At 33.4% G+C, this 12,661-nt stretch overlaps 1 protein-coding gene across 3 annotated transcripts in view; it reads left to right on the plus strand.

Annotated features, from left to right (window-relative positions):
* The first annotated feature begins 4,613 nt into the window (after positions 1 to 4,613).
* Positions 4,614 to 12,661, plus strand: part of LOC136340656 (uncharacterized) — a 70,575-nt gene continuing 62,527 nt past the window's right edge. For 2 of the 3 annotated variants that reach the window (XM_066284880.1, XM_066284883.1), the window contains exons 1-2: positions 4,614 to 4,768; positions 8,145 to 8,402. In XM_066284880.1, coding sequence (XP_066140977.1) covers positions 8,234 to 8,402 — 169 coding nt within the window. In that variant the 5' untranslated portion in view covers positions 4,614 to 4,768; positions 8,145 to 8,233. Of the gene's footprint in view, positions 4,769 to 4,841; positions 4,994 to 8,144; positions 8,403 to 12,661 lie in introns of those variants that run through there. The other variant, XM_066284881.1, reaches the window with a different exon arrangement.

Here is a 12,661-nt window from a genome sequence, read left to right on the forward strand (position 1 = left end):
TCGGAAACAATGATCAATTAATCAGAAAATTGAGCGTAAACAATCATTTGCTATAAATTGTTTTTTACTCTCTTGTTCATAATACATTTTTTCGCCAATTAATTTAAAACAACTATTATTTCATTCAAAATATCAACATTTGAAATAAAAATAATATATTGAAGTCACTACGGCAAGATAATTGAAAAATTCTTAAATATGCTCACACAAAATTGAGTGTACGTAATAAAACTGCAACAAAAAATTAACGAACGGCAAAAAAATTGATCGGAATGTTGGTGGTAAACGGATAAACGGCAGATCGGATTGATCGTTTTATACAAAGTCTATTAGAGAGTTTTGTAAAAATAATAAAGCAATTCAGCTAAGTTTGCTTGTTTTCCTCCTAGACTGTGCTTATTGAAATGGAATACTTTGTATATCAGTAAATGCGTTGAAAGACAATTAAATTTACTTTAAAACGACGTTTCTGTACCTAAACCCTCTCGATTTAATATTTTTTATGACAATTTCATCGAAGGCGGTCATTGAACGTCATGATGGTTGACAATAATTCAACTATTTAAACAATTGTGAGTGTTCGTTTACGCATCATATCGAAGATCTCTGGGCTATATTAAAAATGATGGTCGAGTTGCAATTTGCGCAATTATTGTGAAAAATATAGTTACGATAGATGTTCTCGAATAACTACACGTAAAAGTATGAGGATAAAACAAGGATTGACACATTTTGTTAGTTTTTAGCTTATTGCCGCCATCTTACAAACAGAAATCGAATTAATATGACTGCAAGTAATCGACGGAAAAGAGGAAGAATGTGGTGAGTTATTAATACGAATTCAAATTGCTGGATGAAAAAAGAATAAGGTTTGTATTAGCAAGTGTTTCATGTAGCTCAAAAACTTGTATGGAGAACATACCTCGTCTTTTGCCCATACTCTTCATATGTTGTTCATCATTGTTATGAAACAATCTGACTTTTTTCTTTTACCCTGTTTGTCAATAAGGTTTCATATACAAGTCAGGGTAGAATTGCACATTATTTTCAGTTATCTTGTATATTAGCAAATGCACTGAAAAACGAAATTTCCTTAAAGATTTTAAGGTTTGACTAATAAATACAGTTTTGTGTTTTGTTTATAAATGTTGGATTATTTTGACATTCCTATCAAATTTGACAATAATTCAAATCTGCGTTTGCGCTTACCGTTTCAAAGCAGTATAACGTATCAAATATCTCCAAGCCAAGTAAAAAATTTAAAGCGTTTTTAAGTTAAAAATGATCATAGAGCAGTAAATTTCGAATTGAATGAAATAATTCTAGTTGGTGCTCAGAGGTCCGTTCCTCCCTCGAGGTTAAGTAGAACGAGGTCTCCACTCGTGATGTCTCATCTTAAATTGTGGTTTGATTTGGCTCAATGTAATAGGATATCATGCAGGTAGATGATACTGTGATCTACGAGGATAATCTCAGAAATACTTGACCTAACACTTAAAGAAAAAAAAAATGGAAAATATTACATTATTTCGTTACATAGTCTCCTTTGAGATTTACGTACTTTTTCCAGCGATGTTCTGTTGTTTCTACATCCTGTTTATAGCAAAAAGCTTCGAATGTTTCAAAATAGGCATCAATCTCGGACTTCATCTCTTCATTATTGGCAAATCTCCTTCCATCGAACCATTTTTTCAACTTTGGAAATAGAAAATAACCCGAGGGGGCTAAATCTGGCGAATAGGGTGGGTGAGGAAAAAGTTCGAAACCAAATTGATCGATTTTGGCCATCGGGACGACGGAAGTGCGGACTGGTTCGTCGTTTTGATGAAAGAGTTTTTCGTTAAATGCGTTTTTCATTCAATTCTTCGCTTAAATGTTGCAATAAAATTGTATAATATTCTCTTGTTATTATTTTTCCTATAGGGAGACAGTCAGTGAAAGTTACTTCGCATGCCTCCCAAAAAAGTGACGCCATTACCTTTTTTGTAAAAAAACCCTCATGGCCCTGTTTTTGTTCATATTGCGAACAGCTTTCTCATATTCATTTGTTCAGTCAAAATGCGATGTATAGTACTTTTTGAAAGCTTTATCATGTCTTTTAACTCGAGTAATTTTACCCGACGGTTTTCCAGTACAGTTTTGCGGATTTTCACCACAACATCTGTAGTGGACAGATCTGAAGTGTCATTGGGTCGACCAGTGCGGAATTCGTCTTGGCAGTTTGTTGACCGCATTCAAACTTTGTCATCCAATATTTTACAGTTGTTAACGAAAGACCAGATTCTCCCAGATTAGAATCTATCTCTCCTTTGATGTTGGATGGACTAAGACCTTTTTAATTGAGGTATTGAATCACGTGTAGATGACCCATTTTTCCTATTTTCATAAAAACTCTAAAAGTGTTCCAAAACGAACACAAAACAATGTAGCACCCTCAAACTTTAGACACAGGGTTTTAAAAGTTAGATGTTCGTAATATAGGCAAATTTTTAACACAAAATCACTATCTATATGTCAGCTTGGGTACTTTTGGGACTATCCTCGTACAACGCGACCTCGTTGGAAGGTCCTATTTTCCGTCATTGATTGACCGATGATCAAAATTTGTCATAAAATCAACAATCTACATACATCACATATTTTACATATTTACCTTTTATACATTAGGCAGGTTTATGAGCACCATAAATTCAATGAAAATTTCGGTATCAAGCTATTTGATATATGATTCCACCTGTGTCCTAATCTAGTTTCTATCAGTGATAATAATTTTAGTATTTTGATCTATTACCCAATCCTCATCTATACCAATGTTTTTGGCACAATCTCTCCTTGATTGAAATTCAGCTGATAGGGATCAATTTGAGCTAGATTTGTATTTTCGAAAACCCTTATGGTGATGATAGTTGACTTAGCCAATGTTAGAAATGTTTGATCCAAGGGACGAGTTATTTGCATTTATCGCGGCAAGAAAGAAAAGGTACGAGTAGCAAAGGTCCGACTAAGTAACTGGAGTGATTATAGAAGACCTATGACCGAATTATGTATTAAATTGTTAAGTAATTAGTCTTAAGATAAAAGTTGCTTGCGTGAGTATAATACGGAAATATACATAATTTAGAGGAAGACGTTTACCTTTTTATATCTACTTGCTTCAAATTCTTATAGAATTTTACATAGTGCTTTCCAGTGTTCCTACCAGGGCAATCTGAAGGTCCATAAATAAAAAAATTAATGATAGAGACATCTTCACACATAACGTTATAAAAATTAAATTATAATTATTTATATTCAATTTTGAGTTCTACTGCGGATTATTATACAAAGGGATTCATAATTGAGTCCAGATATTTTAAGAGAGTATTTTTGAGGTCAAAATGAGACTGCTTGTTTCTAAAAACCTGTGTCTTAAATTGGCTCCTTCGGAGCTGCAGTCGCCGAAAGTAGGACTAAAAAAATCAATTATGTCAAATTGTAACCAAAGTTACTGATCAGATTAATTGAAAGTTTACGAGCCATTATGTTTTTAGACGCCCTATTTATCTTTTGCTTAAAAAAGTATGTAAATCTAATTTCAAAACGGTTAGAGGGGGTCTATATTTTGCATGGCCTACATTTTGTCTTCACCAAGACTTTTTGAATGTAACCATCACTATTTAGTGGGTTATCAAAACATCTAAAATTTTTATGTCTTGTATTTTTTTGATAGAACTAACCGTTTGTAAGAAAATTGTGGTTGAAAGAAAAGTTAGTATTATCAAAATGACAAATTAAAAAAGTTGTTAGGCTGCAATTGCCAATATTTTTGTTCACTTTTTTTTGAAATTAAGTTCACATCATTTTTGAAGTAAAAGATGAATAAAGCGCCTAAAAAAACACGAGTTTGCAAAATTTCGTCAACTGGGATTACAATTTGACATAATCGATTTATTTCGCATAAATTTCGATGACTCCAGATTTAAAGAGGTACATTTTAGGATATAGGTTTATCAAGACAAAAGAGTCTAATTTTGACCTCAAAAATACTTTCTTAAAATAATTACACTTAATTTTGGATCATCCTGTAAATAAGGAATACAACCTCAGAGCCTAATTATAGTAAATTACCCAACCTAAACTAAATTGCTAATTATTTTAACAAAATCATTCATCGATGTTTTTACAAGTCTTTGTTCATTTGAAATAAAAATAAAAATAAAATAAATAAAACAAAATTTATGAATTCGTCAAATGCCCATTTCAAACAACTCTTGATAGCAGTGTTTTTGCTTATCCAACGCATGAAAGAAATATATTTATCATTTGCATTTTTTTGATTGACTTAATTAAAATGAATAATTCTTCAGATCCAAGTTCCTTTTTCCAAAATCTGGCAAAGAGATAAATGAGCCACAATTTAATTTCAGTGACCCGAAATGCCATAGACGTATAGGAAAATGAACATGTTCCTCACCAACTATGTCTCCTTTAATGGAAAAATTGGACGTACGACAAATTCCACTTTCCCGAAACAATCTCCACCCTTCGCTCCATTGTAGAGCCTGTGGGAAAACGCCAACCGCATCATCAGATTTTCCCCACCCCGGAAAATCTTTCGCGTCTTGAAATCGCTCCACGGATGTCAGTTGGATGATGCCCTTTGCACCTCTCGCCTCTGGACCGGCGTTATCACTCTGGATAAAACTATCGCGAAACTCGCAACTCTCTGGAACCCAAGTGCCAAGTGAATAAGTGAAGTGTTGGACTTTGATATTAGAAATTTGCACATGTGAGTAGGTCTTGGACAAGTTTGTTAATCCTGATCATTTAGTCCCTACAAGGAATGTTTGAGTGGAAGCTGGGAAAACAGACATTAAAATTGACAAAATATCGTGACAGCGGTGTACGAGGCTAATGTTCCGAACGGACAGTATCATTTATCGCTTTAGCCATACAGCGCATTCAAATCCGAGTCTGTTATCTCCATAAAATATTTCAATGTAGGATTTCTGAGGTATTACGACTTTTTGACTTAGGGGAGACAATGTAATATATCTCTAAGTTAAACAGACGATTTCTCGTCTGTTGCAAAGTAGGCATAAGCATAAACATGTCACTATATTTCTTCTTTTACGTCTGCAACGGAAAAGGCATCGAATTGCTGACTATGTGGAAGATAACTTCCTGATTGCGTAGTTCCTGCATAGAATTTACATCCTGCTGGTAGCGTCCCTAGCTTTTCGTGTTTTTGTTACGTGTTTATATATTTCTGTTAAACTTCAGGAAGTCAATAATTTCACTAAAAGTTAATGCACTGGGATAATATTGTTTTCAAGGCAAAGTCCAGAGTTTCATTTTATGCAAGGTATGGAAATTGTAACAAATGCAATCCAAAAAGGCACCTTTTTATTCAAATTTTATATTTCTGATGATTTTTCCTCTGCAGATAATTAGATTTCATTTGTATAAACAGAAAATTGAGCCGAGTTTTGATTGGAAGTTACCTGTTTTACGCTATTTCCATTCAGTTGAATTACCAGACCAGTTATTAACTTCGGATAAATTCAGTTCCAGTTAATCAAAACATCAATTTCACTCATGGCTGATTACGGAAAGATTCTTTTGCTTTCACTCTTCCTATTTAACCCATTCGAATAATTCATACGTATCTGATACGGTTTGAAATATGGCCCTGTTATTCGGCATATTCCCAGAAAAATTGCCAGATTCGGTCTAATTGATATTTCAATTTTAGAGGATTTAATACCAATACCAGTGAGAAATCTGCTGATTTATTGGCAGTGTGTGCCGGGCCAGGTATCCCTTATTAATGAGTTTTGTATCAAATTTCGTATCAGACAGTGTTCAAATAAATTTATTTAGTGTACAATGAAATAAACTGCTTCGTAAGTTGTAAACCAATGTGCGAATCGCACGTTCTAATTAATGGTGGCAGTATCATCAATCGATACACATATGTCTTCCCTGATCAGCATTATCCCCGTTAATTATCTCTCTTCATTACTGAGGTAAATTACCTACCATTATATAACCAACATTATACAGGACAGTTATGGAATATCGGATTTACACGATTGATCTAACGCTCTAATGATGCGAAAGTTCGCTATGGAGTGAGGTCAACTTAATCATCAACGGATTGCCAAATTTATAATTAATGGTCTATCTGAATATTTGTTGTCATTGTCTTATTCGAGTGTCGGTTGCTGTGAGTTTGTCGAAAATTTTTATGAACTGTGTGAGTCCCATTCAAAGTTTAATTAATGAAAATTTTATTCACCACTTGCTTTATACCAAAAAAGAGATTTTTCATTAATGAATAACAATTGTAACTACCGTAACCCACTCTGACAGATTCGTTGACAGAAATTTTATCCCGATTAAATTCCTATTAATGTCTGAGAGTCAAAAGTTTAAACTAGCCAAAAATACATAGCACCTGATTCATAAATTGTTCATCTGAATATAGCTTGTGTATTGAAAATTCTAGTGAATTTTAGATCAGTATGCATTCATGCAATTCGACCAAAAAAAGCACACATACCCTTTGTGGTCTCTCGTTTTTTTTTTTTATCTCAAATTGCAATCATGTATTACCCTAAAATTTTTTATAATTCCAATCCGTTTATTTCATATGGTGGGTGAATATACGAAGCACATTCTAATCCAAAATGTAAAATAATCCTTTTTTCCTCTTACATGCAGCCTGGATACTATCACCTGCATATTCTTTATATGTCTATTCTTTGCCGTTTCTGTTTTTTTGTAAGTAAATTTCTTATATCTTCCCTGTATATTTCTCTTTTTAGCACCTTAATATTCCTTACACTCATATTTTTTAACCTTCAAATATTTTTTGGAATGTTTGAAAAGTTTGATCCTTATTTAAAAAAATATTTAATATATTAGTTGTTTAGTATATCTTCAGCAAAATTTATAGTTCTTGGAAATTATTTGCCATCAGTTTTCTCTATTTCGATTCTTCAAATTTATATATCTCACTCATTTTCCTTTTTTCACGAAAAAATTCTTAATAAAAATATGTTAGGTAAGAACTCTTTTGCCATTTGGTAATTTCTTTAAAAGAAATTTAAACATATTATTATTAATCAAACCCTAATGCTTTCCATAAATTAAGAAAAAATCAGTTTGTTTGACTTCTTCGGGTATTGCTATTTCATCTACAAAGTTGAAAATAATGGAAATATTCCATACTCAAAGCGACTTTCTTTTTCAGTACGGAATCCCAAGAGATATATTGTTGATAATTATTTGATTCATAGCCATTTACAGAATTTAAACAACATAAATAAGTTCTCACTCTTAGATAGAAATATTTCCCAATTATTTTCATATATATCCTACTTAGCTTTAGTCGAAGACGTGTTTTTATCGTCCTTATTTTCTATGTTTAGATCCTTCTGATCTCGTTGTTAAGGATTATGTGATATTTATTTAAGTTGATTTTTATTTCTAGATATTAATTTTCAGTATAATAATATCTTTAAAGGTGATTTTAAAAATTCCAAATTATAGGCCAATTTTTCCAGCAATTCGAAGGAAATTATGCCATGGTTTTATATAACAAATTGAAGTTTTTCATATTGGATTTTCAGGAATTTTTAGAGATAATAGTGCAGTTCCAAATATTCTCAAGTTAGGATTTATTTCATGCCTTAATCGTTCCTAATTCAATCTTTTAACTTCAGTATAAGTTACACGTTGTTACAAAACTCCCAACCTTTGTCACTCTATATACTCTATGGAATCAATCAACTTTTACAAATATATTCGTCATTTCTCTTGAAATAATTTGAATGTTTTCAGTAGTAGCAGACAACCAACTGGACAAATTAAAAAGGCACTTTAATTTCTGTCAATGAAAATCGGATTCCAAAGCTCAAGATCGGACCCAATAGCCATCAAAATTGTTTCTGTCGTTTATTGGATGGCTTTAACCGTATCGACCTTCCATGCTGACATTGTTTGCTGTTAATTAAATCAGGGGGCCTCATGAGGGAAGAGTGTGATATTGACATAGCCAGTTATATGAATTTTAATTGCCATTTTTTTCATCTATCCATTTAAAAAAAATACTCCCTTGCAGAGGTTCAAATAACTATCCTTTATTCTCTATTTTTCAGATGGAAACGATAGGATGTTGTGATATTTGAATGTGCTTTGTGATTTGAAAAATGGTGTAAAACTGTACTGAAAGCTTAAAAGTGGTTCGATGTTGCCAGCTCTAGGCACCAATCCAATAGGCATCAACATCGATGCCAGTGTGGGGGGTAGGAACCTAGATCCTATCAGGCCACCAAAGCATTGCATAGTGACGTGTGATCACATCTACGATAGCCTCTATTACTTCACCAGAGCCTGGGGAGTCCTCACCTCAATAGGTAAGTTCGAAACTCCTTTATTTCGTTAGTTGACTAACACTGTTTTGGACAATAACATTTAATTTAGAGACTGGCAGACTGAGTGCAGATGCCTCGAGGCAATATACAGTAATTACGTTAGTTGTTTTCAAGTTTTGGATTCCCCGAGGTGATTCTATAAATTGTCTTGGAACTTTATTGCTTCCAATTTTAAACTGCGCAACTAAGGGGCATTTAACGTCCGAGATAGTTACGAGTAAAAATGGAGAAAGTTTTGAAAGAGACATCTGTTTACTAACTGAAGGATAAAGTGGAGCAATAATAGTTGTGAACGTAAACACTGTACTATAAATAGCCAAAAGACATATTTCCAAAACGAGAATGTTTTTGATTTATTCCGTTCAGAAATAATATTTCTAGAAATTCAAAATTATTCTTAATATTAATTTTCTCGTCTCTCCCCGCCTGCAATTTTTTTCTGCTCGAAATGGTAAAGCGCAATTCGTTAGAATTTTAAATAATGATCAATGCATAATCAATTGTTTAACTGTATGATAGACGCGAAGTTCTGTTTGAAAATCAGGTGTGTAAATAAACGAAAGTTTTAAACAAATTATTTCTGGCTCCATTTTGTGTTTTCGATCTGGAAACGTCCCGATAGTTCTGCTATGAATTGTCCACTGAAACTCACTTGGGAAGTTTAATACAGTTTGTGCGGATATTATATTAGTCAAGTTAATATAAAAATTACCATTTTGTCTGGCAGAGTGTGACAAACCGAATTACCTGGACGTGTTAATGAAATAATATATATTTTGACATTTGGGGAATCACACGAATGCACTTTGCTACTTCGGTTGATATCAAATATTTACGAAAATTCAGGTTAGGTCTTAACCGAAATAATTAAAAACTCAAGTTTGCCGCATCGAAAATTTGGGAATAAAAACATTGTGGGTAGGAGGAAATTACACTGCAACTTGACAAGTGGTACTTTTACTAAACCAATTTTTTAATTTTGAACGTGTTCCCTCTTGATGATTAATCGACTACACTGATTAATTATCAAAACGTTAAGTGCTTTCCACGTTTAAACAGGCATAGGGCTTGCTAAGGTTGGCATTGGGTTTCCAACGCGGCCTAGAACCATTAACGACCGCATAAAGGTCCTCAATTACGGGCAATTCATTTCGGTATAACTCCAGAAGGTGAAGGGTTTTGACAAAATATTAATTTCTTACTTGAAATGATTATTTGTCGACTAGAAAAAATGATTATTTGAATTGCTGTGGCCTAGTATATACACAGCCCGTCATATCTATGGAGCGATGGCGATAACTTCTTTAATAATTTTTTCAATCAAAAAATGTTTCAAGTAAAAGTTACAAGTCTAATTAGTTGTAACTTTTTGATGATCTAATTTTTGTTCTTTCACCATAACAGTACAACGAAGTCTAATTTTTGTTTTTCAAACGTGACCCTGTGTCTCTGATCTGTTTTATGGAATCTGCACTTATTAGCCCATACAGACATATTAAATATTATTGAGGTTAAATAAGAAACATTTCGAGAAAAAATTATTTTCTTTTTTTTATTAAAAAAGTTAATTTAGTTAGAAAAGCAAAATAACAAAAACACTCGGTGTACGTTTAAACATCAAGTAAATAGCACTCTGGAAATTTAAATTTTTGATTTAAAAAAAATGCAGTACCAATTTTTTGCTCGTCGATCTGATTTTTCACCTCGGTCGTTTTATGTATACCTCGTTTAATACATACATACGTTTGCATTGCTAAAAATGGCGCGTTTGACAAAAAAAAAAGGACTGACTTGTTAATGATGATTGGGCATGGAGATCGAAAAAGGGCCCAACAAGAAGTTGTGACACTCTTTAATAGAGTGTATCTGAATCAAACACACAATTCTGTGTGTCGAAGGTATTAAAAAAATTTATGCAGATTGGGAGTGTCCAGAGCAAGCCTAAAACGGGACGAGCGAAATCTCGTACAATTGATGATACAGTGCTAGATATTCTGTTAGCTGTGAAAAGCAACCCAAAAAGATCTTGCTGCTACTTCACAGACCATCCAAAATGTCGGTGTGCGGGATTCTGAGAAAAGAAAAATTTCATCCCTGCAAGGTTCGATTAGTGCAGGACGTTGGTGAAGAAGATTTTGATAGAAGAATGCATTTTTATGAAATTGTGCGAAGAATTTCTGAAGAAAACCATAATTTTTTAGATAACATTTTATTCTCAGATGAAGCCAGATTTCCTGTGTGCGGAACTTTAAATAGGCATAATTGCCGTTATTGGTTTCGACATAATCCCTTAGTGGATGGCAGAAGTCCATACACAAAGACCTTAAAAAATAAATATTTGGGCGTGCATAGTTGGCAATAATTAAGTTCAATCTTTTTTTTAAAGATAATTTAATCATCATAAAATATCTTCATTTATTAGAATAACAAATTGTATCTGCATTAAGATTTATTTATGGCGATGGTATTTGTTAAGGGGTTCCTTCGATAAATAAAACCACGAAAATGCCAGTTTGGTTTACATAAAATGGACTGTATTTGACTTGCACTTATTTTAAATAATGAAAGAGGTTTTGGTCTAAGTAGGAAGAGGGAGAAAGTTTAATTTGGCGGGCTACACACTGATTTCGATCACATCTCGACATCGACGAAACTTTAATACGAAGAGAAGAAAAAAGAGAGCAAAAATTACTTCGATTATCCTTTAAGTACTAAACCCGAGAAATTCCAACCAGGGGCGCACCACCACCAAGAACCCTTACGGGCTATGGCTACGCCGGATCCCATAAATCGCGGCCATCTGGGGAATATCTATACTAGCCGCTTTTTTGGGAATATTGCAGGTCCAATGAATTGCCCATCGTGGCAATAGTTCCGACCGAGAAAGCTTCCTTTGACTAGTAGCATATTCCCCAGTCAAAACGCACCCTTAGTTTTGGCCTGATGGGCCATGTGATCTGGCACCCAGATGGTATTCTTAGAACAAGTATCGCCGTACATGGGCGTAACTTAAGGGATAAAATACAAATACCTAACAAAAAACGAAATTGACAACAACAAACAAAAAAAACAATAACTTAAAGTCCCTAGCAGTATCAATGAAGTATGATTATAGCGAGTCAGAGAATCTCTTCATTTTGAACAGGAAGTTAGTTTCAAATCTGTTCTTTGTAAATAGGCGGATTGGTCGTTGGGGTGAAAGAAAACAGCAAGTCCGATCACCTGATTTAAATTCTTGCGACTTTTTTGTTTGGGGTCATTTAAAAAATCATGTTTATAAAAATTGGGCAATTAACGTAGCCTATTTGAGGGTTCATACAGCCGGTAAACGCAATCGATCAGGCAAGACACCTGTGTTCAGGGGCGGTCATTCATGCAAAGAATAGCACTACATTCGTATTACAATCGAAGATATTTTGAATAAATGCTTTAACCATTAAATAACAATTAAAGTTGTAATCAGTACTTTTGTTTTTCCGATTGATTTTAATTTTTTTAATGAAATAAAGAAATGATATATATTTTTTATTTTTCTTATTGAATTTCAATAAAATTTGATATATGTGTATTCCTAAATAAGTGTAAATTCTATAAAATACGTTAGAAATAGAAAGTCACATTTGAAAAACTAAAGTTCAAGTTCAGATTTCGCGTATTGTCATGGGCAAAGAAAAAAAGTTCAAAATCGTCAAAAAGTGACAACAAATTAGTCTTGTAATTTTAAGTTGAAACATTTTTTGATAGAAAAATTATTTAAAAAGTTATTGCCATTAATACATATAGTATATGACAGACCCTGTATATATTTACGTGTCTCCGATGAACGTGGCGAAACTTCTCTAATAAATATTTGTAAAACTCTGTCTTGGGAAGACCTCTTTCCATGCTTTTAGGACAGTTTGAAAGTCCCAATGAGATGAGGGTTCATTAAAATAGTTTCCCATTAATTTTATCGCTCCGAGTTTAAGTGGGTCTCAAATTACGTTTTCACGTGGAAATGAAGGGAATAGACTGAGGTTTAAGGAAAGTATGCGAGACATTGAATACTGATATAAAGCACTTTTTTGTTTCTGAAAGACAAGGGTTGAATCGTGGGAAAACTCCTCATGAGCAAGGGCCTATAGGACTTCGATAAGATCCCTTAATTGTGCCTAATTTGGGCTAAAGACCAACTTTGAGCATGACGAAGGAGCTTCGAGAAAATTAATTTCCCGATTTTCACTTAAAACAACTCGAGTATA

The sequence above is a fragment of the Euwallacea fornicatus genome, chromosome 8 (assembly GCF_040115645.1).
Source record: "Euwallacea fornicatus isolate EFF26 chromosome 8, ASM4011564v1, whole genome shotgun sequence".
Taxonomy (NCBI): Eukaryota; Metazoa; Arthropoda; class Insecta; order Coleoptera; family Curculionidae; genus Euwallacea; species Euwallacea fornicatus.